This window comes from Fusarium keratoplasticum, chromosome 1 (assembly GCF_025433545.1).
Source record: "Fusarium keratoplasticum isolate Fu6.1 chromosome 1, whole genome shotgun sequence".
Lineage (NCBI taxonomy): Eukaryota > Fungi > Ascomycota > Sordariomycetes > Hypocreales > Nectriaceae > Fusarium > Fusarium keratoplasticum.
The window spans coordinates 6,336,260-6,363,140 of NC_070529.1; the positions used below are offsets into that span (position 1 = coordinate 6,336,260).

General features: G+C 53.7%; 6 protein-coding genes across 6 annotated transcripts; 4 read left to right on the top strand and 2 right to left on the bottom strand.

Moving 5' to 3' along the window:
* Window positions 1-489: 489 nt before the first annotated feature.
* NCS57_00187500 (uncharacterized protein) lies at window positions 490-4,748 on the top strand (the record flags this gene model as incomplete). The annotated part of the gene is made up of 4 exons (XM_053051923.1): window positions 490-1,158; window positions 1,226-2,671; window positions 2,718-3,599; window positions 4,074-4,748. The coding sequence occupies 4 exons, from the start codon at window positions 490-492 to the stop codon at window positions 4,746-4,748; spliced, it is 3,672 nt and encodes a 1,223-aa protein (XP_052920438.1).
* A 2,130-nt stretch (window positions 4,749-6,878) lies between these two features.
* On the top strand, window positions 6,879-14,783 carry NCS57_00187600 (uncharacterized protein; the record flags this gene model as incomplete). Its single annotated transcript, XM_053051924.1, has 2 exons — window positions 6,879-9,623; window positions 9,675-14,783. The coding sequence occupies 2 exons, from the start codon at window positions 6,879-6,881 to the stop codon at window positions 14,781-14,783; spliced, it is 7,854 nt and encodes a 2,617-aa protein (XP_052920439.1).
* Window positions 14,784-15,213: 430 nt separating this feature from the next.
* Window positions 15,214-18,017, bottom strand: NCS57_00187700 (uncharacterized protein; the record flags this gene model as incomplete). Its single annotated transcript, XM_053051925.1, has 3 exons — window positions 15,214-15,417; window positions 15,466-17,775; window positions 17,886-18,017. The coding sequence occupies 3 exons, from the start codon at window positions 18,015-18,017 to the stop codon at window positions 15,214-15,216; spliced, it is 2,646 nt and encodes an 881-aa protein (XP_052920440.1).
* A 3,155-nt stretch (window positions 18,018-21,172) lies between these two features.
* On the bottom strand, window positions 21,173-22,237 carry NCS57_00187800 (uncharacterized protein; the record flags this gene model as incomplete). The annotated part of the gene is made up of 2 exons (XM_053051926.1): window positions 21,173-21,299; window positions 21,348-22,237. 2 exons carry the CDS (start codon window positions 22,235-22,237, stop codon window positions 21,173-21,175), a joined length of 1,017 nt encoding a protein of 338 aa, XP_052920441.1.
* A 772-nt stretch (window positions 22,238-23,009) lies between these two features.
* Window positions 23,010-24,726, top strand: NCS57_00187900 (uncharacterized protein; the record flags this gene model as incomplete). Its single annotated transcript, XM_053051927.1, has 4 exons — window positions 23,010-23,085; window positions 23,142-23,501; window positions 23,551-24,001; window positions 24,048-24,726. 4 exons carry the CDS (start codon window positions 23,010-23,012, stop codon window positions 24,724-24,726), a joined length of 1,566 nt encoding a protein of 521 aa, XP_052920442.1.
* Window positions 24,727-25,685: 959 nt separating this feature from the next.
* NCS57_00188000 (uncharacterized protein) lies at window positions 25,686-26,144 on the top strand (the record flags this gene model as incomplete). Its single annotated transcript, XM_053051928.1, has 1 exon — window positions 25,686-26,144. One exon carries the CDS (start codon window positions 25,686-25,688, stop codon window positions 26,142-26,144), a length of 459 nt encoding a protein of 152 aa, XP_052920443.1.
* Between the last annotated feature and the right edge of the window lie 737 nt (window positions 26,145-26,881).

Sequence of the window (26,881 nt, forward strand, 5' to 3'; positions counted from 1 at the left end):
TCAGGTCAGTCAGAGTCAGCAGCCAGCTCCTCTCTCTCGCCGTGAGAGCCTGACATCACCGCACCACCACCACCTTCTCTTCTACCCTCCCTCCGCTCTGGCTGGTCGCCTATTGCCATCTGATTCTTGGTGCGACACGGCCTCTCTCTCCTTGAGCGATACCGACGTCCTCTCCTTGCGCCTCTACGCATTCCGGGAATGCCACTGAAGCAGCGCCTCTCGTCCATCCATCGCATAACCTTCGATTCCGCCCCTAAATCCTCCGCCCGCCGCCGCTGTTTGGCTAGGTATCCTGTCTATCTAGGACTCTGACTGGCCCTCCACCCGCCGACCCGCTCCCGCTCAACACCACCGCACCGCGAGCCCGCATGCCCGACTTCGTCCTGATTACATGATCCATTTCGATCCTCACCTCCACATCCATCTTTCAACCCTCACGCCCAACGCCCCGGTGCTGCGAGTCCGGCGCCGCGGCATACCTTCGTCACCATGTTTTGGAGGTTTGGCGGTTACGCCAACATATCCACCATCGACACCATCCTCGACAAGCCCGATTTTACCCTCGAGGAGCTGCTCGACGAGAGCGACCTGATCCAGGAGCTCAAGCAGCACAACTCCAAGCTTATCGAATACCTGCGCGGCGACAATGTCCTCGAGAACCTCCTCGAGTACGTCGTCGCTCCCAAGCTGGAGACGGTCGAGACCCCCGAGGAGCCCGCCGACGAGGAAGACAAGGCCAAGAACCGCCTGCTGCCCTTCTCGCGATCGCGCGCATCCTCCCGCGCCACCGACCCCGGCAACGATGACGAGGAGGAGCAGGAAAAGAAGCGCAACCGCTACGCCTTTGTGGCCTGCGAGATTCTCAGCTCTGATACCTGGTCCATCTATGAGGCCCTGGCCGAGAACCGCCAATTGATACGCGATTTCTGGAAGTTCTTGTCCCGCCCTGCCCCGCTCGACCCCCTCCAGGCCAGCTACTTTACCAAGGTCAATGAGTCTCTGTTTGAGAAGAAGACCGAGGACATGATGGAGCTCTTGATGAGCCTGTCAGATGCCGTCCCCAACTTGCTGAGGCATGTCGAGTGCCCCATGATCATGGACCTCTTGCTCAAGATTATTGCCTTGGACCGTAATGAAGGTGGCCAGGGTGTTGTCGAGGTATGCGCACCCACTTTGATAGGACCGATTCTCTGAATGAACTGCGCTAACTTTTATTCTCACATAGTGGCTGTACTCCAAAGACATCATCCCGACCCTCCTGTCCTGTCTAAGCCCCGAGAACAACTGGGTTGTCCAGACGGCTGCTGGTGACTTCATCAAGGCCATCATCACCATCTCGGCGAATGCTTCCCAGAACGAGCAGCAGTGCATCGGACCCAACGAGCTTACTCGTCAGCTCGTGTCCAAACCATGCATCGAGCAGCTCATCGGCTACATGCTCGGCGGTGGTAACCCTCTTACCGTCGGTGTCGGTATTATAATCGAGGTGATTCGAAAGAACAACTCTGACTATGATCCGGATATGGGCACTGAGGCTAGTGCTGTGCCCTCCAGCCGCGACCCAATCTATCTGGGCACGCTTCTCCGCTTGTTCGCCGAGAACGTGCCCAAGTTCATGAGCTTGATCATGGACGTTCCTTCACAGAAGGACAAGATTAACTCTACGTTTGGTGCCAAGCTGGAACCGCTCGGCTTCGACCGCTTCAAGACGTGCGAACTCATGGCCGAGTTGTTGCATTGTAGTAACATGGGCCTGCTCAACGAGCCGGGCTCGGAAGAGTTGATTGCCACCCGCGATACTGAGCGACAACGTCTACGGTCCGAGGGCAAGCTTGGCCCGCTGAAGGAGGAGGACCCTTCCACCGACGACTTGACTATGCGACGAGCCGCACCTGAGGAAGGCCGACGTCTGGAGGTTACGAATGCAGATGATGATGGCTTTGAGGAGGTTGAGCCCAGCAAGGAGATGAGCGAGGATACTTCTCACGAGTTCGTCAAGGCTGAGGTTGATATTCCCCCTGTTTCCACCACCTCGTTCTCTGGTAAGGATGAGGACGATTTCGTGGACGAGCCGCTCAGCCCTACTCGACCAGGCGCCGAAACAGACAAGACCAAGGATACCCGTTTCGACGAACCTGATTTGGTTGTTGCGCCTTTGTCACCTACAAAGCCCAAGGCTCCTGAGCCTGCGACTGAAGAGCCGGCCAAGGCTGAGTCGGCTGAGAAGCCTGAAGCAAAGGAAGCAAGCGGCAAGTCAGAGGATACAGAGACGCAAGATACCGACGCAGCTGCCAAGGACGAAGCTTCTGACTCTTCGGTGATGCTCACCCCGGCTCCCTCTGAGCCCGATACCAAGCCTGAGTCGACTGATGCGCCGGCAAAGGACGAACCCAAGCCCCGGAGCTTCTCGCCTCACCCTGAGGACCTCCCCGCGCCCCTCTTCTCAGCTCCGCCTGCGCCTGAGTCTGGCGCTGACCGACCCCCTCAGGTAGCTGAAGCTCAGTCTCAACGCGCCCTAGCGGATGAATCCATTACTGAGGCCAAGAAGGAGCAAACTGGGGACGAGACAGCTGGGGAGCAGCCCGCTGAGCAGGATGCTGGTATTGACCCCGTCGTCGGAGACTTTTTGAAGATGCAGTTTGTCGAGTATCGCGTTGTACCGACTATTCTTGTAAGCCTTACTCGTTCTATCTCTGAGCTTGTGCTGACCCATATAGTCTTTCTTCTTTGCATATCCCTGGAACAACTTCCTGCACAACGTTGTGTACGATATTGTCCAGCAGGTCTTTAACGGTCCCATGGACCGTGGGTTCAACCCCAACCTGGCCGTGTCTCTGTTTGAGGCGGCCGATATTACAAGTGCCATCATCAACGGCCAGCAGGCTAGTGACGAGTCTCAGGCCAAGACCAAGACCCGAATGGGCTACATGGGTCACCTCACGCTGATTGCCGAGGAGGTTGTTAAGTTCACTGAGCGGCACCCTCCGGAACTGCTCTCGGAAACGGTCCTTGACCGAGTTATGAGCCAGGAATGGATCAACTACGTGGAGGGGGCGCTCGCCGAAACCCGCGAGAGGGATAATGCCATCCTCGGTGGCGTCCGGCCAGAGGTCGCTATGGGCAACCGGGCCATGGGCGGCAACCTTGGTGGCGTGGGCCTGTCCGGTCTGGGTGGAAACTCAGGCGCCGGCTCCAGTGCCCTGGCCGAGGCCGGTCTCAACGGCGGTATCGAGCTGAGCCAGGACAGTGGGAACGGGATCGGACCCTTTACCATCAGCGCCGGCACATTGATGTCTGGCTTTGGCAGCAGCAGTGATGAGGAAGACGAAGACGGAGATGGAGACGAGGAAGACGTCAATTCTGAGGTGAGTGGTGTTTCTGCTGAAGGCTTTGGCGAAGGGGGCATCCCTGGATATCCTGGCATAGTGGACTCCCCTGAAGACGTGATCATGGGTTCTCCTGAGCCTATGCGAGCAGATTCTCCGGACGATGATGACCGGCTGGACGTTACAATGACTTCGCCTGCGGATTGGGGTAACTCTGGGGCTCCGTTACACGGGGATGGGCGGCGCGACTCAGAAGATCCGCATGCTGAGCAGGTTGAGCATGTCTCGAAGCCAGCAGGAAACCCCTAGGAGGGACCATCCTGTTGGGGGACACTCAATCGGCCACGCACAAGGACTCGAGTGCCTTCGCGAGGCATGCACAGTCATGACGAGCCAACTCTCGACGACCTCGAGACACTTGAGGACATTGAAGTTGAGGAGCTCATGAGACTGTTGACGACGGCAAGATTTTGAGATATGATACCAGGCGTTGTGGGTTACTAGACTAGGTGGACGGATGGAGAAGGTAGAGCTGTCATGTAAGGGATTGCAGAAGCTGGGTTATGTATAGAGTTATTGGCAACGGAGACGAGTGTTAGGATTTGCATGTTGCTACGGAGAGGAAAGAAATGGAATGGGGGATGATGCTGCGATATCAGAGTTTCACGGATGCCCATGCCGATGCCAGGCTCACCTTCTCTAGTGTCGTTGATAACTGAAGGGCGTTATACTGACCAAGACTCATAGTTCCGAGCCTATACGGACCCCCTGAACAACTCGGCCGGGTCGATGGAGCCGCCTTCGATCCCTCCTCCCCCTCCACCCCCTCCGCCGCTGAACATTCCCCCTTCTCGAGCCCGGCTGCAACTGGCGGCGCGGTTGGCGATGCACCAGAAGAACAGCCAGGCACAATCATCGGGCAACCTAAGTAACGATGACGATGATGACGACGACAACCCCACGGATCCCTTTGCAGACACGGAAGAGGATTTCGACGATGACGACCAGCAGGCCCTAGGAAAGGGCGCATGGTGGCGGGATGTTGTGAGAGACCGGGGAGGCAAACTTGATGGTAACGAATCTGACGATGAGCGCGACGACGATGATGACGACGAGTTTGGAGACTTTGCCATGGCAGAAGATGACCGGGCTGGTGAGGACAACGAGCAGAGGATGGTCTTTAGGCCGCTGGCCGTGAACCCGGCAAAGGAGGGGTCAACGAGGGGACTCAGCGGCCTCTGGCCATTTGGACTCTCCAAGGCAGAAAAGGAGAAGGAGGGAAGCAAGTCAGCAGCCAACGACGATGATGACAATGGCGATGACAAGACGGGCGAGGGTGTGAGCAAGGCGGTGGAAGTCAAGGAAGCCAAGCGAAGGACGAGCATCGAGGACCCCGACGATGACGACGAGGTTGTGGTTTAGGCAAGGAAGGACTACGATACCAGATTACGTGGGAGGAAGGGCATAGACACGGACGGGATGGGTTTGTAGGTAGGGTTTTTGGTTCAAGAATCCGAGGGTCATAATGATGGGAGCTGCTGTACGATTACACGGGGATGTTCTGAGTAGGGATATGCTGTACGTAGAATTGATGCATTGAGAGACGTGAGGCTGCTGTTGGTGAAGCTGACGGTCGAGTTGGCCAAGGTGAATGTGTTGATGCATGTTTATCCCTGTGAGAGACGAGGCTTGGCTTACCAACCTCGCTATAGTCGTGGTATTCCAACGAGGCTATCCCTGTCTTATCCCCAGCAAGTCAAGATGGCTGCATCTGACGTCTGGAGAGACTCAGCCCCAGGCACGCGAGATTCACAACCGCGCAGCATCCGTATAAACGCGTCCGAGTGAAATTTAATTTAAACAGTCGCCCAGAGAAGTGACGGATCATTAAGCTAAGCGCCCGGCAGATCTAAAATCTCACCGCAAATGTTTCCGTTCGTTCCCGTCTCCATAAGTGAGCGGTTGTTCCCTGACAGCGCATACTCGCCCTACCTGCTTGGCCTGCCCGTTGAGCTGACGCAGGGCTTGCGAATCATGTTATACAGTAAGCACAGGATGGGGAATTTCATTTTGTTCGAGGTGAGCACTAGCAGGCACGTGTGCGGCCCAGTCCCATTTCGCTTGTAGCCGAGAGGGCATCCCTGTAGGAGGAGGGGATCAACCCAACTTGAGACGAGGCCTTGTCTGGCGTCGGTGATGAAAGAGCAGTGGGATGTGTTTTGGATTTAAAGTTTATTCATATGAATACGAGATGATTGGCATGATGTTGTTATCTGGTGATTTGAGAGTCAAAGGAGCGAGAGAGGAAGCACAAAGGAAGGGAGGATTTCGTTCTTAATGCAGGGGATGAAAGATGTATCCGGATTAGGGAACCTAGAAGCAGGGGGAAAGCTGACATACCATGCAATCCGGTAAGCAAAACGGAATTAAAGCGTCAGAACGTTAAAAATTGCTGTTGCAGGCGCGTAATTTTAAGAGATGGGCATAGGGCTGTTCGTAAAAGTCACTACCGTGTGTGGAGTAACGTTAGGGGACACCAAAGTTCCTGGAATAGCTCGGCAGGGGGGCAGATGAGCATGATTCAGATTGGAAAGGAAAGGAAACAATTGACGTGGAGGATTTTTCTTGTTATTGTGAGAGAATTGTGAGGCATGGGGTGATACGATGGGCAGGGATGGATGCTACACTCCAAGTCGTGGATCCCCTCCTACAAGAGAGGCTATTCTGGCATCCGTTGATAATAATTTGCTGTGACTACGCAGCTGTCGATCATATTGTGAGGCATCAAGAGTATTCCTGAATAGTCATAGTCCGGATGTACGGGTTGTCTAGTGGCGCGAGAGCTCGCAAAATCACGACCGCTTTCGCATCTTGACGGCATCTGCTAGTGTCTGTTGTTGGTGTTGGGTCTGGTTTCACGATTCATCTCGCCCAACATGGTTAGAAGGTGATCAGCCATATAATCTCTGAATTCGTCATTGAGTTCCTATTTCATGCGTGTCCTTATATTACTCGCAGTGACATTGAACAAAGCAACAGCTGTACATGAGAATAGATGCATGTTGGCGGTGTAAACAACACTTCTCCCTGCCTCGCACTCACGCACGCCACCTCGGACTTGAGATTAAAGAACAAGAACAGTGTCTAAATCGAGGCGGATCAAGTACCCGACCCGAACAGACCAAACAAAGGCTGAGCGATAATTCCCCTGGCTCTTTTAGCCCCCAATCCTTCCTGGGGGGAAGACGAGGCGCTGTCAAAGAGACCCGCAAGGGGGAGGGTCCCATGCCGCGCCGTGATCCATCAGCAACCGAGAGCGTGGTACCTACTTAAGGGTCTGGTCTGGCAGCGCCCGTGAACCAACGCCGGTCCCGGCGATTTGATGTATTCACTTTTAATTGATTTTTGACTGTTTGGCGACATATTTTGTACTGAATTGAATCTGACGTTGTTTCTACCGCGTCGGATTCGAGAGACATGCCGTAACACCCGGAACCCGACCCGCGACAACTGCTGTCAATTCTACTTTCATTCCATCGGATCCTCTCCAAAATGTCTCTCGGGAAGCAACAGCCACTCTCACAGCACAGCCAGCCCCCTCCAGAACGCCTCATTCAGGCCGTCGCCCAAACCCTCGGCATCTCGAGAGACGACATCCTCCTCTACGACTCCTTTAGCGAACTGGGCGGCGACGAGACAAAGGCTGAAGCTCTGCGGCTGGCCTGCAGGAGGAGGGGCATCGATGTCAAGAGCGAGGATGTTTTGAATTGTCCCACGCTCGCTGAGCTGCAGACGCGGATAACGGCGTTTCCTGATCCTTTACCTCTTGATTCTACCACCAATTCGACGTTGAGCTCGGAAGATTCGATTCGCAGTCCTGAGGCCGATGATGACGTATTCTCGCCAAAGAGTCGCAAGTGGGCAGATTCCATGTCTAGCTACGACTCCGTGTCCACTGACGACGACTCGATAAAACCCATCAGGTCCAGCCTCGACGGTCTCCTCAGGTCCTTTCCCAGGGTCAAGAATGTGTGCCTCGCGACGCCCAAGGCGGGGCCATTTGACGGCCAGCTGGTGGCCTTTCTCAGCATTTCTGGCAGTAGCAGTACATCAGAATCCAAAGTTGACGAGATCACGTTGCCGCCGAGGAGGGAGATGGAATCGCAGAGGAAGGAGATGCGATCGTTACGGATGGCGGTTCAGGAGTGGGCTGCTGACGCGCGACGGCCGCAGATTTGGATTCCTCTCGCGTACATGCCCTTCACCGATAGTCAAGAGCCAGACGCCCGGCGACTCCAGATGTGGGCTCAGGATATCAGCAATTCCACATACGACGAGGTCATGAGGATACAGGTCGCTGAGCCCCGGCGACGGAGGGATATCAGCCCTGGCAAGTGGCGGAAGAAGGTGCAGTCGTGGGCTGAGTCTCGAAAGTCGATGCTGGTGGTCCATGATGCTGAGGAGCTGGGTGAGACGGTCTGTTTTCCCCTCTCACCGATGCAGCAGCTTTACTTTCAGGCCTTGAAGCGGAAGGGCGAGTCCATTGCTGAGCCAGAGTGTCGATATACGCGGAGCGTCATGCTCAGAGTAAGAGGTGGAGCTAAGTCGTCGCATGTCGAAAAGGCTGTTGAGGCTCTAGTCGCCAGGCATGAAATGCTTCGAGCTCGCTTCAGACCGGTTCTTCAGGAGTGGCTTCAGGTTATCGTCCCTGCGACTTCGAGTTCATACCGTTTCGCCCACCATATCGATGTTGACGACGATGAGATACGGGCTCTGCTTGAGGGAGCGCAGGCTGCTATTAACCCTACCAAAGGACCCGTCTTTGCTGTCGAACACATTCAAAACGAGAACAAGCAGATGCTACATCTTACGGCACATCATCTAATCGTCGATCCCCTATCATGGCGCATCATCATACACGACCTAGACCAGTTGCTCCAACGAGGCACCTCTCTATCCAAACCATCAACATCTTTTCCTCGTTGGATCGAATACCAAAACTACGAAATGAGCCAGCGATTATTTGAGCCGACCCTCCCCTTTGAGGTATTATCCGCCGACCTCGAATACTGGAACCTAACGCAAGAAGCCAACACCTACGGCAACACTCAACAATCCTCCTTCTCCCTAACGCCGGAACTAGTCTACATCTTGAAGAATGCATCCGCAGATGTCTTGCGGACAGAGCCGGCCGACGTCCTCCTTGCAGCACTACTGCTCTCTTTCTCTCACATGTTCCCTGACAGAGCCCTCCCGACGCTATGGAAGCAGGAACACGGCCGAGGTGCTGTTGATGGAGGCCTCAACATCATGGACACGGCCGGGTGGTTTGCTTCGCTTTGTCCCATCGGCGTCCTCCTCGACTCGACGATCGATCTAATCCAGGCCATCAAGCTTATCAAGGATACGCGCCGAACCGTCCCCAGAGAAGGCATCCCCTACTTTGCAGCCGAGTTTTCCACCTCGAAAGGCGCGGCCGCGAGTCTCCCGGTGGAGGTCATCTTTAATTGCGCGGATACGGCAGAGCAGCTCCAGCGAAAGAACGGCCTCCTGGAGCCGGTGATAGCGCCAGGTCAGAAGACGGCTTCTCTCACATCTGAAGCAGGCTCTGAAGTGGGCAGGATAGCTCTCTTCGAAGTTTCTGTCTTGATGGACGCCTCAGGAGCCCAGGTGGATTTTACATACAACAAGATGGCCAAATACCAGGACAAGATCGAGACTTGGGTGCAGGTCTTTGAGCGTCTTCTGCTGGAAGCCATTGGGAAACTTCAGAATCACGAACCCGAGCTCACCCTGGCTGATGCACCGTTGCTCAGATCATCTTATAAAGCTCTCGCTAGACTTACTTCCGATCGACTCGCAGGCGTTCCTATTCCGAATGTGCGGGACATCGAGACCATCTACCCCGTAACGCCAGCTCAGCAAGAGGTTCTTATCGCCCAGACGCAAAACATCGACACGTTCAACGTACACGCCGTTTACGAACTGAGAGCACGCAAGGGGCGTTCGATCGATACGGCGCGGCTGTGTACTGCGTGGGAGGCTATCGTGACTAACAAGCCTGCTCTACGGAGCATCTTCATTGATGGAGTGTCTCGGGAGGGACTGTTTGATCAGGTCATTTTGAAAAAGGCATCGCCGAGTATGCTCTTTATCGAATCGATAGACCCTGATGAGGCCGTCTCGACTTTGCCAGAGTTGAACATGCCATTGACGGAACCGCGTCATCGTCTCTCGGTGTGTCATAACCCCGATAGGACGTTGGTGAGGCTGGATACCAGTCAGGCAATCTGCGATGTTTGTTAACCCATATTATTCGTGTGATGAAATAGATGCTAACGGCCACAGTTGGCGAGTCTCGACTTATTAGTGGCTGAGTTGAGCAGAGTCTACTCAGGCGAAGAACCGACACACAACGAAGCTCTTCACTGCAAGTATCTGTACCACGCCTCCTCCACCGACACGGCATACAGCATGGAAGTCTGGAAGATTGGGTTATCCCACGCGAGGCCATGCCTGTTCCCTCGCCTCTCGCCTTCTTCAGGGGACACGTTCCAATCTCAGTCATATACACTCGACGTCACACGGCCTCAACTCCAAGCCTTTTGCGCACAACAGCACGTCGAGCCCCACGCTGTCATGCAGCTTGCCTGGGCGTTGGTACTCCGTTCCTTTGTGGGCGCGGACCATGTCACCTTTGGATATCAGTTTAGTGGGCGAGATGAGCAGCTCCTTGGCGGTATCAACCAGGTTGTGGGCAGCTTTGCTACTATCCTGCCGTGCTCCATTGAGGTTAGCCCTGACTTTTTGATCGGGGCTTGCCTTGCGTCTGTGGGAGAATCATTCATCACTTCTCGCAAGCATGATAATGTCACGATGGCCAAAATCCAGCATGCTCTGCGGCTCAAGGAAAAGCTCTTCAACACATGCTTATTCTTTCAAGACTCTGACCCTTTTGAGAACAGCCCACTAGAAAATCGCAGAGCAGCAGACCTTGTCCTCTCTCCTGTGACATCCGGACGCAGAACAGACTGCGACCTCTCCCTCACTGCAATCTTTGCCAACGGCCGTCTCCAAGTCAGCTTCACCTCCCGACACCTCTCGCATAACCAGACGCAAAGTATCATCAGTAGCTTTGAGGCAGCCCTGAAACGCATCATCGAGCACCCGGACAGTTCTGTTGATGAGATAGACCTATTTACGGATCGTCACTACGCCCAGCTTGTTGTTAACGACTGGGAGTCGACTCAGAGGTCCCGCAAGATTTCGGCCTGCGTCCACGATGTTATTCTGCAGCACAGCCTCACGCGTCCTGATGCTCTGGCTGTCTGTTCTTGGGATGGAGACATGTCGTATGCTCTGCTGTCCACACTCGTTACTAGGTTACGGACGTATCTTGTGAACCTTGGCGTCGGTCCTGGCATGGCCGTGCCTGTTGTACTGGACAAGAACCACTGGGCTCCCGTCATGCTCCTCGCCGTTATGCAGGCTGGTGCCAGCTTCGTGGCCCTCGATTGCCATGATCCCGCCACGGTCAAGTCGACCATCGATCACCTAAGACCTCACATTGTTCTCGCGGCCGAGACAGCGTGGCGCGACCTCAGCGCCATGGTACTCAACCTGGTCATCGTCAACGACACCCTCTTTGCCAATCTCCCTCCTCACATGTCGTCGCTCGCGCGTGAAGCCAGCCCTGAACAAGCCGCCTGTGTCTTCATCAGCCCTCGTGCCTCGAGGAGCATCTTCTTCACCCACTCTTCGCTGTGCTCCATCTTTGTGAGCCAGGGCCAAGCCCTCAAGATAGACAGTTTCAGCAGAGTCCTACAGCTCTCGGCCTTCAACGTCGACATCTCGCTGGTTGAGATTCTCGGCACCATGGTTCACGGCGGTTGCGTCTGTATCCCTTCGGCGAAGGATCGTGCCCAGGATCTCACTGGTGCCATGGCACGTATGGGAGTTACGTGGTCGTACATGACGGGCATCCTCGCACGGAGGATCGCCCCGGCTTCTGTCCCGTCGCTTCAGACACTTTGCTTCCGAACCCGCAAACTGGATCCCGACACGTACGGGCCTTGGTTGGAGAGCCGCAATGTTCTACTTGCTTATGGAGCGCCAGACATCTGCCCCCTCGGCATCTCCATCACTGAGATCACAAGGGACAACCCGTTGAACGTCATCACTCCGCCCGTCACGGGTCGCTTCTGGGTCCTTAACCCTGAAGATCCAAAGAAGCTAATGCCTGTTGGTGCCATCGGTGAATTGGCCATTGACAGTCCCCTTGTCACACCTCATCGGTTTGCTCTTGACAGGCCACTGGTCGCTCCAAGCATTCCCTATCAAGGAGAGAAGCAGAAGGCTCGATATCTCAAGACGGGCCACCGTGTGAGATTTCTGGATAATGGCAACATCCAGTTCCTATCCAGCATCCGCGACGATATTGTGGTGGATGGCTCCACAATCGACGTGACAGAGGTAGAGCAACACATCCGTCGATGTCTCGGCAAGGGCATTGATGTCGTGGTGGACTCAATCAGGACTAGAGATTCGGCCCCCTTTCTCGCGGCCTTTCTCGAACTCGACCCGACGCTCTTCAATGGACAAGAGAACTTTTGTGACGTCAACGAGCGTGTCAAGGAGAGAACCTTTCTTGCAAAGAAGATGTTTGATGAGTCGATTGAGAACCCAGGTCCTCATACACCCAAGATTCCTCGACACTGCATCCCCTCAATCTTTATTCCCGTCAAGGAACTCCCTGTGTCTACATCCCTCAAGGTCAACCGCCGCAAGCTACAGCGAATCGTGTCTCAGGTATCCGGCCAAGAACTCCTCGACATGTCCACCGTCCCCAACCCAACAGAGATCCAACGCCTTGTTCTCGCCCAGAAACCTCTCCCTCTGACGCGCCCGGAGCAGGTCATGAGGTCCATCTGGGCTGGTGTGCTACGCATCCCACCTGGCGAGATCAAAGGCTCTGACAGCTTCTTCTCTGTCGGCGGTAACAAGCTCCTCGCCACTGAAGTCGTCATTGCGTGCCGAAAGTACGGGCTTCATGTGTCTCTCCTCGACATCTTGAACGAGGTCTCCCTCACCGACATGTGTCGAGCCGCAGAGTCATCCAATAAGCCCACAAAGAAAACACTGGACATGTTTGCCCCGTCACATCTGGCCTTTTCAATGGACAAGTTTGACAATGCGCTTGTCAAGGACGTGATTGCGCCCCAGCTCAACTGCTCACCTCGGAATATCCTCGATGTAACCGAAGCATCGTCTCAGCAGATCCGAAGCCTCGAGTTGGGCATGTTTAGTTCTCGTGCTGACATTGTCTGTCTGGTCATCAAGTTCAACGGACCGCTCAAGTTGTCCAAGCTTGAGGGGGCTTGTGATGATCTCACGGCGATGCATCCTGCCCTCAGAACAGCATTTGTCGCGCACGAGCATCGAGTTTATCAAGTCCATCTTGCTTCACCTGCTCCTTTCAGGACATATCCTTGCGAGTCCAAGCTCGACAAGATGACTGAGACCATCGTCAAGGAAGAGCAGAGCTTCGCTTTTGACCCAAGGACACCCGCTACGCAATTCACCTTTCTCGACTCCAACAAGCAAGGTACACTCATTATGCGTCTGAGCAAGACGCAGATAGATAGCACCTCGTCGCATCTCATCGTCCAGGACCTTGTTTCCCTTTACGAGGGAGCCGCCAGCACGACTCCCAGATCGAGCTTCCTCGAATACACCCGTGCTTCACGCATCAACCGCGAGCAGGGCTTGGAGTTTTGGAGGTGCCAACTCGAAAACATTTCCATGACCAACGTTATCAATGACATTAAACCTACACCTCCAACACCCGTGGCTGAGATCAAGTCTCTTCAACATACCACATCCCAAGGTCGTCTTGTCGACTACGGCATGACCCCCGACACCGCCCTCAAAGCTGCCTGGGCTATTGTACTCGCAACCCTCTCTGGCGTCAACGACGTGCTCTTTGGCGAGGTCATACACACGCAGAACGTACCTCCTCCATTTGCTATGGATCTCAGCAGCATGGTTGGCCCCTTGACCAACGTCATCCCCGTGCGCGTGCAGTTTCCTGCCATCCATAGCACGCCTCTCGATCTCATGGCCTGCGTCCAGAAACAGCGACAGTCCAATGCCCGCTTTGACATGTTTGGCTTCCAGGAGCTTGTCAATGAGTGTACCAACTGGCGGGCGTGTACTCAGTTTAGCACCATTGTCCAGCACGATGTCAAGTCGCCTCTTGATGGATCGTCTACGCTCAACATTGATGGAATGACTTTTACTTACAAAACTGTCGATCCTCCGGCGCAGGACTTTCCTCATCTGTTTGTTCGCTCGACCGTTGAGGGCGCTGACCGTGTCACGCTTGAGATTAAATACTCTGAAGAGCGCCTCTCTACCTCGTTTGTGCAGTCTTGCCTGAGCCTTCTTGTCGCTGCTTGGGAGACTCTTACACACGCAGACACGATCCACCAGCCAATGGTCCAATCTGCTGAAGAAATTAGCCGCTCAGTGAAGCAGATTCCGTTCCCACCCAAGGAGTCCAGCACCTTGCATGTCCCGGTTGATGTTGTTCTACAGCCAGCCCAGCGAAAGGATCTAGACAAGGCCATAGCTGGGGCTTGGAACGAGGTTATCAAGCCTTCATCCAGCATCCCGCAGCGTCAACTCGAGACCATCCCCTTCTACGCCATCTCTAGGTCTATTCTATCCGCCCACTCCCTCACAACGCACCTCAACCAGGCTCTAAGGTCCCTCAACATCCCCAACCTCGACGTCATCACCCTCAGAGTGGAAGACATCCTTTCCAACCCGAGCAGCCTGTCTCAGCTCGAGCACATTGCTCACCTCCTCCGCACCGCCGGGACACTCGCCCTCCCTGTTCCTCCCGCCCCTAAATCAGAGGCAACTTCAACCCTCCGACGACCCAAGTCAAGATCCGGTCCCCAGTCCGAACGCACCGTCTCATGGCGCAAGAGCTTTCTCGGCTTGAGAGGCCGCAGCAGCATGAAGGATCTAAGCCAAAAGGCAAGCGAGTGGATCAAGTCCAAGAAATCCACCAGCGAAACCTCGCTGCCATCTAATGGCGTTCATGAGCTGGATGGTGCCTCGCGCGGGAAAACAGTTGCCGAACTTCCTGCGCAGTCAGCCCCTGCCCCAAGACTCGGTAGTCTCCTTTCCGAGAACGAGAAGCATATCGCTGAGCTCGAGGGGACCGTTCTCAGCTACGACTCTGGCGGTCGAGGTAGTCCAGTTGATCGAAGCAGTATCGGAGACTCGTCGTGGAGATCAGTCGAGGACGCTGATTCATCCTGGAGGTCTATCGAAGAGGTTGTTGAAGTGAGCCCAGTCGGCCCTTTTCACGCTGATAAGCGCAAGTCCATCTGGGGATCTGTATTAGATCTTCCACGTCGGTCAATAACTCCTCGTTTCTTGAGGTGAAGGGCCAATCTCATACACAAGATAAAATGTGTCACCTATTTATTTATCATCCCGGCCTATGATAGGCACAGTTGGATATGACGCCCATGTTTTCAATATTTCTGTAATTATATCACGACAAGATAGACATAGTAATGATACCCCCATGAACCATGCATTATTATACAAATAGTCACAAACCACAAAACGGTCACATACATGTACACCAAATTGAATTCATCATTTCATTCTGACCCAAAGGCTCCTCTATAATGTCATAATAGGACAGTCTATATCTGTCACTCAGCGCAACTGGGGTATACGAGTTTAACCAGGAGATCCGAAAAAATGCCCATGATACAACAAAAAAGCACGCTCAAAAACATCAAAACCGTTTGCTCAAAAATCATCAAATCATGTCAAGACCCCGTGAGAGTCTAGAGGTGAGAGTCTAGTGAAAGTCTCCCACCCGAGGACCAAAGTACTCGCCCGGCTTCAGCTGCTGAAGAGGGCAAGCATCGTCCTCGCATCCCACGTAGTTGATGGTGTTGCCCCACCACTTCAGCTCAGTGCCCTCGAGCTGAAGGGCGAAGAAGATGACGATTCCGGCAATGGCGATGCCGCAGGACCATGCTGCAGAGAGCACAAAGTTGTACTGGAAGGTCGTTAGTGTAGTTCATTGTATCTAGATCAGGACACTTACTTTGGACCACAAGCCGAGATATCGTGACTTGAGGTAGATCCAGGAAAAGTACGCAATAGGCACCGAAGGCCAGACATACGACATGTTGTACGGAGCCCACACAATGCCTCCGTACATGATGGCCACGGGGTGGATCTGTCGAGTCCAAGTCCAGTTGGGGAACTTCTTGTTCAGCAGCCAGACAGCCAATACGACAACGACTCCCAGAGGGAAACCAATCAGCACCTCGGTGTACAGACCGTTCTCACCAAAGATCTTCTTAGGACCAACAGTACCCCAGAGGACTGAGGCGGTAAAGAAGGTGTTGACGCTGGGGCAAGACATCTTCCAGCGGGCGTCCTCGGTACAGACATCTGGGATCTGGGTCATCTGGAAGTTGAGGACACCAACGCACACAAAGGTGCTGATAAAGGTGGCCACGATCTGGGCAAAGAAGGTGTGTCGGGGAGGAATCTTGACATAGTGGGCAAGCTTGAGATCGTTGGAGAACATGACGGCGTGGGCGCATGTGACGTAGCCGAACGACTTGAAGTAGTTCATGGCCAGAGCATTTCCCTCGACAAAAGAACCTCCAATAAACTCGGCGAGCACAGTCAGTGTCACCTCGATACCGGTCATGGCCTTGATGATGCCGACAGGAATGACAAAGACGAGGCAAAGGGCAAGGCCGTAAAAGATGACACCAGGAGACGTGTGAGTATCCCATCCAGCAATGCCCGAAATACCAAAGGCCATGGCGCAGACAAGGCACACCATATACCACCATTCGGGCACCTCACGGTAGGCCTTCATGAGACGAGTGTGCACATCGAGGTCGTGGATTTCGTCGTTTCCGGTCGACTTCTTCTTCCTCATGCTGTTGAAAAGACCCTTGAATCCAGTCACAATCTCACGACGGTGAAAGAGGATGGCATAGGTCAGCGTCGAAGTGTAGATGCCAAAGAAGAAGATGTAGATGACCACGTTGCCAGCACCCAAAAATGGGGGCGAGTAGTCCTCATACTTTTCAGCATCAAACAGGCCGCGGTCATTGATGGCACGAGTGACATTGTACAAGTCACCAAAGCGATCGTAAACACGGTTGCTGTTGATGGGGAGGAAACCAGTGTTGTAGATGTTGCTGTACCACAGACCCAGCACAACCCACATGGAGATGAAGGCGCCAACGAAGCGGTTGAACGTGCTGAAGAAGGGGACCATTAGAGGATCGGCCGAGTCCCACAGCAGGACATTCCAATCCCAAGTGGGGAAAGGGTTGATGCCAAGGCCATTGTTGAAACCAGTGATGGTGCTGAGATCGCGGTTGGTGGGGTCGATCCAGGTCATCCAGCTGAAGTTGGAGAGCGACGTCCAGAGGTAGTTGGGCAACCAGAACCAGATGAACATGGCGCCAAACATGACATAGAAGAACTTGATTCGCGAGACTCGCCAGATCTTGGCAAAGGGGCCTTGGACCGGGCTGTTGTTATCAGTGTGGAAGGCCGAGTTCAGCGCAATAGTAACCAGCGACGCAGGCCACACGCAATAAGAGGGGTACACCAAGAAACGGCGGCAGACGCCAGCCATTCCGTAGCCAATGAAGTTGGTGCTGAGTGCGATCAGGATCTGATAGGCGAAGTGGGAGGCGTATGGCTGGTTAAAGTATTGTGGCAGATACTGCACCCAGATGATGAGGTTGGTGTACGGGGTGTTGTATGCGACGTTGGCCATGATGGTGATGAGCATGTGTTCCTTCTTGGAGAAAGGACCTGGGTTGAGAGAATGACGAACACCCAGGAACGTGAATCCAAGATCAGGGAGCCACCTCTCACAGCCCTTGCCAATGGGATACGACAGAAGCTGGGCAACGTTGGCCATGATACGGATCGCAGGTTGACGAATATCGAAAAGCTGATTGGTGAATGCGAGGAGCACCGAAAATGTGAGACCGATGGCCCAGCTGCGGATAGTAGAGCAGGGAATGGAGGTGTCATCCTTGTTCTCAACCACGGCTCGGACTTCAGCATACGGGCTGTTGTTGGTGATGAGGGCAGCCTCCAGCTTCATCTCTTGTACCAGGTTCTCATGCTTTTCGGGTTGCGTAAAAAGTTCGTCGTTCTCGAGGAAGGCCTTGATCTTTTGGATAACTGTCAGGGGAAAGTTGGGATCCTTTTCGTGGATGCGGTAGACCCGGCCCATGATGTCGCGGACATCTTCGAGGGTGTACTTGGAAGCGAGCTCGCGAGCCTCGAGCAGGTCATCCTCGGTGACGTGAAGGTCCTGCTCGGCAGCATGGTAGTCGCGCATGTCATCTTGGTCGTAGGAGAAGGACTGTTCAAATGCACGGGTTAATTCAACTAGTCTGCGGTAGTGAGAGGTATGAGGAGCGCCGAGGCAGCAGGGGTCAGGCGATCCAGAAAGTCTAGGTCGGGGTTCATTACCTCATTGTACTCGGAGGATGAATCGGCAATAACCTGTTCTTGATATTGTTCTTGGTATTGCTGCTGGGGATTGCGGTCGTCGGGGACCTCTGACACCCCACCGGTGGAAACCCTCTTCTCGTTGTCCGCCATGGCCAAGGGCCGGATGAAAGGTTCTAGGTCTAGCCCTCCAGGGTTACGAAACCGCAGTTCGCGCTGTCACTCTATATCTCTCGAGGGGTGTGACGCGTGGAGTCGGCGATGCAAGGGCGGCGATGACGATTCGGGACGATTCAATCGAGGGAACAGGGTCGGCCTATAAAGTCAAACTAGAGAGGTTGATGATGGCTAAATGACTAGCGAATCGATGGAAATTCGCGACAGATACGAGCGAGGTTGTCTGTGGGTGAGACTCGGGTTGGTGGAGCGAGGGCTTGCGAACAGCAACGTCGCGATGGCTTCAGAGTGGCAAAGAGGAGTATCGTCGAGATGAGCCGGCGACGATGTCGGTGCTGTTGATGGAAAAAGAATGAAATAACACGAATGCCGGTGATGGGGGGAAACAGGCGTCTTTGAGTTGCTGCGTCCAGACAAGTTGTAGCGTGAGTCTCGTCGGGTCAAGAGTGTCCACGAAAGGACAGGCGGCCGACAGGCGGATCTTGGTCGGCTCGCGGCACTCGTGGCGCTGGGTTCCTGTGCGGTGTCGTGTATGTATCGCGGATGCTGGCTGCCGTGCTCGCGTGGTGATGGGAATGCGTGCGTATGCAGGCGGGCAGACAGAGCAAGGCAGGACGAGTCGAGTCGAGTCGTTGGGAGGAATCGGAGCCCGGCAAAGAGATGGAGTCTTGGTACTGGACTGGAGGAGTTGGAGGTCGGCCGGTTGAGGGAGAAATGACGGGATGCGCAAGGAACCCGGCAAGAGAGCGCGCGTGGAAGCGACCAGGGGCCCAGTTTCGCTGGCTGCAGGTATCTCACGCACTGGCTGGCCTGGTACGTAGTACGTAGGCTGGCTGGCTGGCTAGACTGAGACTGGGGGAGCGATGGAAGGGTGGAGAGTGAGTGCGAGCCTGGCCTGGTCTGTTCGGCCTTGGAGAAGAACAAGAAGTGGCGGCGGCGGCCAGGAGGAGATTTTCGGTGGAGACGGGGGACACGCCTTGAGTGGCTGAGAGCAGGGCCTTTGGGGGGGTTCACTGGTTCTTTGGGAGAAAGACGCTGGAGGGAAAGTGCAGGCTCGGAACTAGGGAGCCGTAGCTGCCTCTTTGCGAGCGAGTGAGCGCAGCGTCAGAGGGAAGGAGCGGCAAAGACGGCTTCTACGAGGCTTGGTCTTGGTGCTGAGGGGTGGCTTGTTCCCCCGGGTCCCCTCCAAATCTGGTTCAAAATCTGGAAGATCAGGTTCAAAGTTTCAAGCCGGCATGTGCCTGAGTTTTACTCTAATCGAGTCCAAATTGAATTGATGAATTGATTCGTATCTTTTCTTGTCGTGCAACTGGCGGCGTACGCATCCCCTCAAGAGAGAGAGGCCTTGGCAGCGTGCGACACACCAGGACGGCACTCGGCAAGAGAGCCCAGCCCAGCGACAGGGTACGTATCTCTCTCGTCAAGACGGGACCTGAGACTTTCAGGTTCCATGCGACGCGGGAGAAGGAGGTACGTGTGTCAATGGCTGCGAATGAGGCGGGAGGAATCAGTCACTGCTCCTGGTTGGCCTCGCAAGTTTTCTTGGCCCTTGAAAGACGGGGACTGGTGGGACGGGGGGCGGGATGGATTTGGGTTGATGGAAGGGGGATGAGATGGGGCCGGCCACTCCGTGATGGCCTACTACAGAAGGTGGAAGCAAGGCAATTTGACTGCGCCTCAACATTGGGGGAGATATTTCTAAGCCAGTTGTATCTCGTTGCAAAAGCGTCAATTCAAAGATTGATAACGTCTCGAAATCTTCATCTCTTTTGTCGTGAATCAACATCAACTCAGCAGCTTCACCACTTGAACTCAGGTAGCATCGCAAAAAAGGGTACGTACCCCTACTCGGAACAAACGGCACGGATAACGGCGTGATCGTCTCGGCGCTGCGCTGTTCACGATCCAATCTCATCTGGTGGTGAGATTGGAGCTGAGGGCAGAACCTTTTCTGTTCCATAGCGAAATCCCACGGGCATGGCCGAATACCCGGCTTGTCCTGACCGGATGCAGCATCCATCATGTCCAATACGATGATTGCGTGGATGCTGAATCATCATGGCTCCTCCTTCTAGAAGTTCAAGCCCAGCCTTGCGCGGTTTACCGGCATATCGGACTTGTTCAAGATGCCGTCCACGTCAGCCCATCGACTCGTACTGTAGCATTTGCGAAACGCAATGTCGGCCGCCTTTGAAGCTATTCGCACTAATCAGTGACAATAACGCACACCAATGCTTCATTCCCCTGCCCAGGCTCCCCTCCGTGCACCAGTGTCAAGCAGCCAAGTTGCCAAGCAAAGGTGACAAGCGAAGGGTTTGTCTTGGCCCGTGGAGTAGCGAACGGCATTGACCTTCTGAGAGCCTCAAACTCGATGGCAGTTGTGTGTAAGCGTAGAATGATGCAGACCGCCGCTGTCGTCACTTGTTTCGCGAATGTGCCGTGTTGCCAGGAGTACTTGGCACACAAAGTATCCGTACCACAGTGCCTTGCTTGGGCAAGCCGTAAGCAACTGGACAGATCTTGAGGCGCCAACCGAGACAGGTGAGCATGGAGGCCCACCAGGGCAATTCGTGTCCAATGTCCTCCACTGCAGATATAAGCTTGACTTACACTACTACCTTCAACAAACAACAAGCGATCATGGTGTAGTGGTTAGCATTAGCGCCTTCCAAGCGCTAGAGTCGGGTTCGATTCCCGATGGTCGCACTCCTTCAATTCCTATTCTTTTGCTGTTTGGATGCACTTCTTTTTGTGTTGAAACGTCGTGGTTTGTCTTTTTGTCGATGTTAGAATGTCTGTCGCGTGTTTTGTTGGTATGATTCATCGTTGAATTTCTTTTGCTGAGCCTTAGGGTGTCTTTAGGGTCGCCTTCCCAAACGGGCAATAGAGGGCATCGGGCAAGGATTCATGTCAGCTTACACCTACCCTACAAGAACCTGCCTCGACGACTATTCATCCTGTCAATCGGTTGATCTTCATTGGCAGTTAGGAATACGAATTCTTGGCAGTATATAGTCGGATGTTCGAGGTGAAATATATAAAAATTGGAATTAATTAAGTATATTATAGCTCCCATTTACATAACCCATCCCTCAGCATCAACAGCCCTGCTCGTCAGATCGCTCCATTCTTCACTTCTTTTCCGACAACGAGTTCAGAATACCATTAACATCAACAAATGAAAGGACCTCAAGAGTCTCGTCCCATATCCGACTGGCAAGTTCTTGGCCGTATTCCTCATACACCGCCTTGGTATAACTGTAATTGTTAGTGTCTGTCATCTAACCAAAGCTCAAGAACACTTACTGAAAGATCTTCCAGTCCATGACATAGGAGCCATGAGTTTCCTTGCCCTTCACAATGGCCGCATCTACAAACGTGCTCGCGCCCTGCTCTAGGGACCGCGCGATGATCCACTTGGCAAACCAGGAGATGGTGCGTACAATAATGTTGGCGTTTCGCTGTAGATCTGTGCTCCTGACCAACCCCGGATCCACGAGGTTGACGATAACATCGTCTGGATTGACACGCTCCGCCAGCTTGATGATCCAGAAGTGCGCCAGGGCCTTGGAATACCAGTACGTGCTCGCAGGTGAGAACTTGGACTCGTCATCGTACCACGCTAGCGCCGGCTCGTCTTTTGGGTCCGGCACCTTGACCATCAGGGATGTTCCAGAGTTGACGATGGTGAGACGGCCTGGCTTTCCCGCCGGTGCCTTTTTCTTGAGGGTGGGCAGGAGGAGTGTGGCGAGGAGGACGGTTGAGAGGTAGTTGACCTGGAACGTGGACTCGTGGCCCTCAGGGCTTCTGGTGAAGGCCATGTGTTGAGTGCCTGCGTTGAGGATGGCAAAGTCGATTCGATCCAGAGTTTCGCACTTTTTGGCAAACGCCTGGACACTCTCGTGTGAGAGCATATCGACCTGCCACACATCGATCTTGGCCTTGGGGAACTTGCTTCGGAGCTTGGATGCTGCAGCTTCACCCTTGGAGACTGTGCGGACTGCGATTACAAGGTGACTGAGGTTGAGGGCTAACACGGCCTCGGCTGCAGCGAATCCAAGACCGACATTGGCACCGGTGATGATGCCAGTGCCGTTGGCGAGAGAGGTTTCCTTGGGAGGCCAGATAGGCTTGGTGAACTGAGATTGGAAGAAGCGGTAGGAGTCTGGCTTGAGTTCGAGGGACTTTGGAGGCATTGTGATGATGTTGGTGTGTTCTTGGAGTTGCAGAGTTAGAAGAGGCGTCTATTGACTGATGACTGTAGAATGATGTGTCTGCATCTTCAAAACGACTACACTTGCACTCCCTTTTATAACACTTTACAAACATCAGATGGCTTGATCAATTACGCAGCGAAACAGGTCCAAGTCCAAAGCGGAAAGCAATCGAGACCTGTTGACGCCATCCATTTTGGCGGTGCAGCCTGCTCGGTAAGTGTGACGATTGCTCAGCTGCTTCGACTGACAGCCCTTTCGGGCAATCAATGAATGCCGAGACATGGAGTTGAGGCTCGAAATCAAGGGGTTATGATGTGTATTTTCGGTTGGGAGAAGGGACTGCCTTATCTCCGGACCACAGGATTGATGCATAAGCTGTGCTTGATTGGGGAGGCTGTGGTCGGGAAAAGAGTGAAACACCGAGGTATGCTACCAAAATAAAGGGGACGCTACATTCGTAAAATTGGGCAAAGATTGCAGGTCTTATTTCGACTACATCGCATCAATCCTTCAGCCCTGCTGGGCACCATCACGGATCTAACCCGAATAGGAAAACAATCGTGTCTTGGCACCTGTGGGGAACTCCGGATATCGTCACCAACGCAGCTCCACCATGCATCGACTGTTGTCCGTTTGGAGTTAACAATCTCAAGCCCTCCCTTTCTCTCCTTCTCATACTCTTCACGCCGTCTCCGAGATCATCATACGTCAGAACAGAACCAAAATTAGGACCGACGACGCGCTGGCCAATATGCTTGAGCCCCTCTTTACCACTCCGGACCCTCAGCTCCCCGTCCGGCAGAAGCCACGGGCTAGGAAGACGGCGCGTATGCTTAACCTGACCTCACCCGGGATCTTTTTTACTCATCCTGATACGTTGCAGCTAAAAAGTTCGAGTTCATCTCCTCTGATCCCGCGGGCAAACCTGCCCCCGAGACCCGCAAGTTCATCCGCAGCCATGTCATGCGCGGCAAGAACACCAAGCGTCGCGGGGCTTCCAGAGATGTCGTGCTGGTGAACCCTGAGGCTCAGCAGGGTGAGGCTCGGAGAGATGGCAAGTCTGGTCGCCCGGACATAGGCATGGATGTGTCCCGACTCCCAGACTACTACAGAGATCACCTTCAGTACAGAGCGTGGGTTGAGTCGCCTTCTCTCATCGCTCGCATGTTGTCGCCGCCAGACTTGACCCTTTTCAACTTTGCGACTCCACTGGATAGGAACTCGCTGTATCTCGTATACAGATGTAAGTTTCTCTCACCCACACGCATTACAAGCCATCTAACCCTTCCCAGTCCTTACCACCATCAAAGACACCCTCTATCCGGTAGAATGGTGTTTCGAAACCGACCGCACAAAGGTCTGCTGGTTCCGCTGGCTTCTTCAAGATGCCACCTATCTCCACTCGGTGCTCTTCATGGTCAGCGCGTTCCAGGACCTCTTTGAAATGCGATCGACAAAAGGTCGCAAGAGTTACGAGAATGGCTGGGGCATCTCGTTTTCCCCACAAACAAGGAGTCGCCTTCGGCAGACCATCCAGCTGCTCCAGGACAAGATTGACGACAAGGACAAGCAGGTTGAGGATGTTACTACGGCTGTGGTAATTCAGCTGGCTGTCATGGCGGACGCGATGGAGGATGTGGATGCTTTTGAAGCTCACTCGAACGGTCTACGGAATATCGTCAGGTTGAGAGGTGGACTTGAAGCATTCAACGACAACCGTCAGTTGCAGATAAAGTTGTGCCGGTAAGTGTCATTTGGAATCATACTTGACAAGTACTCACGACGGTAGGGTCGACCTCGGCTGGTCCATCAGGAATGGCTGCAAACCTGAGCTCTACCAAGGTACACCGACTTGGCGCCCACTACTCGAGACCGTTCACGGCATCTCTGCGCCGGCCCACCTTCAGACGACGACCGTGGCACTGCTGAGCATGATGGATTCCTGGGACTACAAGCTCAAGAGCGCTTTCAAAGATCTGCGAGACTTTTCGGCCTTGGCCAACCAGCTCATCCCTGCTCGTCGAAAGCTGGAGCCTGAAATATTCCAAGAGATTATGCTGTCGGTTCAGTACCGATTACTCGTCCTTGAATACTCCCTAGACGAACATCCCCTCCGAGAGGCTATTCGTCTGGGTCTGTTGGCCTACGAGTCCACCATCTTCCTACAAATCCAAGGTGTTAAGCTCAAGTCGGACTTGTTCACCTCACAACTACGGGAAGCCATCGAAGCCATACCAGTCGAGGGAGAAGCCATCGCGAACGTCAAGCTGTGGCTCCTCCTCATTGGTTCCATGGTCATCTTTGATAGCAAGGCGCCCTGGCTGGCGCAGTCGATCCAGAGCCTGACGGGTCGGCAGACTTGGTCCCAGGTTCGGAGGCGCGTTAAGGAGGTCATGTGGATTGACATTATTCACGATCTTGCTGGGAGCGAGGCTTTTGAGGCTACTCAGGCGGGACGTGTGCTGTGAGCAGACAACATCTGGGCTTATATCTATCGACGCCAAAGGAGACAAAGAAGTGTCCTTGACGTGTGTTGGCTTCACGTCCCCCATCGAAAGCCTTCATCTCTACAGCGTCGCCGGCCGATGACGGCAAACAGCCCAATACCACGTCAAAGGAGCTAAAGCAGACCTTGCTGTGCGCTTCATGCGGTCGCCCGCAATTCCTGGACAAGGATACCGGAAGGATACCGGCAGATACGTCAGCTCCTCTGAACAACAAAGACCAGCTGCAAGGCTCTTGTTGCTTGGGAATCATGCAGCTGGTTCAGGCTACCAGCAGGTAATTCGAGCGGAACTACACCAAGCAGGATCGCGCAACCCGCTCTGATGACTGGTCGATTTTCTACGTTATTGATAAACAAAGAACATGAGCCAGCCTCCTTCGTAAACCGGGTTTATAACAACCAAAACACAACCAGCACGACGACACACGATATCTATCATTTCTCATATATGCCATGTCGTTCCTATGAGGCTATCCCATCATTGAGCTTGCTGGCTGCTTCAGACCTTCTGCATAGTTCTTTGTTGTTGAGCTGCCTAGTGGTTCCAGAACTGTCACACGCCTCAATACTGCTTTCCCAACCTTGATTTCCACCCAATCTTGTCCAACTTGCATGGTTAGTTTCGTGCAAGCTACTGCATATCCTTTGCGGCGAAGCCTTGGACAAAGGAACAAGGAGAGCTTCAGGTTGAGGTCAAGCTGTCATGAAAGGAGTTGACAGCGATCACATTGCTGCATGAAGGCCTGGTTGCTCTGAAAAGATATAAATATGAGGGTCTTCCATCGTCATCTAGAATCTCTTCTCACTCCTTAATGCGAGCATCTGGCACCTCTAGTCGCCCATCTTGGGCACATACCCCATTGAGCATCACTTCTTGAGTCATCGCCACTACACACGGTCAAGACATCACTACTCTTCACCATGCCCGACACAACCCCCCAAACCAACACTCCTAACAAGGAGTCCTCCCCCAACGAGCGCCTCTACACCACCGCAACCCCCATCCGCTTCACCCCCCGCGGCACTGGCGGCAACGTGGTCATGCTGGACCCCCGCAACGTTCAACAGTGGCAACTCGACGCCTACGAGGCCCGCCTCGACGAGACAGCCTCCCAGATGGCCAAGTACAAGGACCGCGTCCAGGAGCTCGAGTCCCTCGTTGAAGAATCTGCCAGCAACAAGGCTGGAGATCAGACTGCGCTGCGTGGTGAGCTTGACATGTTGAGGGAGAAGCTCGGCAAGATGATGAGTGCGCAGCAGCAGGCTCAGGCAAAGAAGAAGGGGGGTTGGTTTCCTTGGAAGACCTCTTTGGTTGTGGTTTTGGCTGGGGCGGTTTACTTTTCTGGATACGTTGGATACGCTGAGGAGAGCGTCTTCTGAGTTTATGAGACTGCGGCATGATGGATGCCTGGGTGTTGGACTAAACGATCACGATCATGGATAGATGGACTAGGGAGGCGGATTAGATCAACTTTGTCACTCCTTTTCATGAGAGCGAATTCGAGATGAGGTGGTTGACTAGACTGCGGTAAACAACAACTATCTTGCGCTATTGACCACTACCACAACCCATTCTTTCTCTTGACATCAATGGCGTCTCCAAAAGAGGCCATCAGCACCACAACCCACAAGTGTCCTCAGCCCTTGTATCCTCAGCCCTTGAGACATCAAGCGAGATGCAATGCTTGATCGACGTTTTCCCCAACTCTACCGACACTTAACATGAAGGCTACAGCTATGTTAGACACCAGCACATGCCCAAATGGTCTCGGTCGTTCGTGGAGCGAGGATAACTGCCGGTGTAAACTAGTCAGCCTAGCTAACTCACGGCTCCAGTTCTATCCCTTGAGTTCCACACTTTCGGTCTCAGCTCAGTCGCGAAACTAACCCTTTGTTTTTTCACATCCACATATTAGAGTTGGGGTTAGGATGAAGCGTGTTTTGGAAGGTTCGCATCAACGGTCATGAAGTTCCCCATGCTCAACATGCCATGCTAATGGTATCTACGTTCCTGTGCCGCACGGTAAATATATCCCTTTGTTTTTATCATGTGGGGAGCAAGAGTCTCCCACAACCATTCCTCGCTTATTCTGGGGAATTTAAAGCCAGCTCGTGAA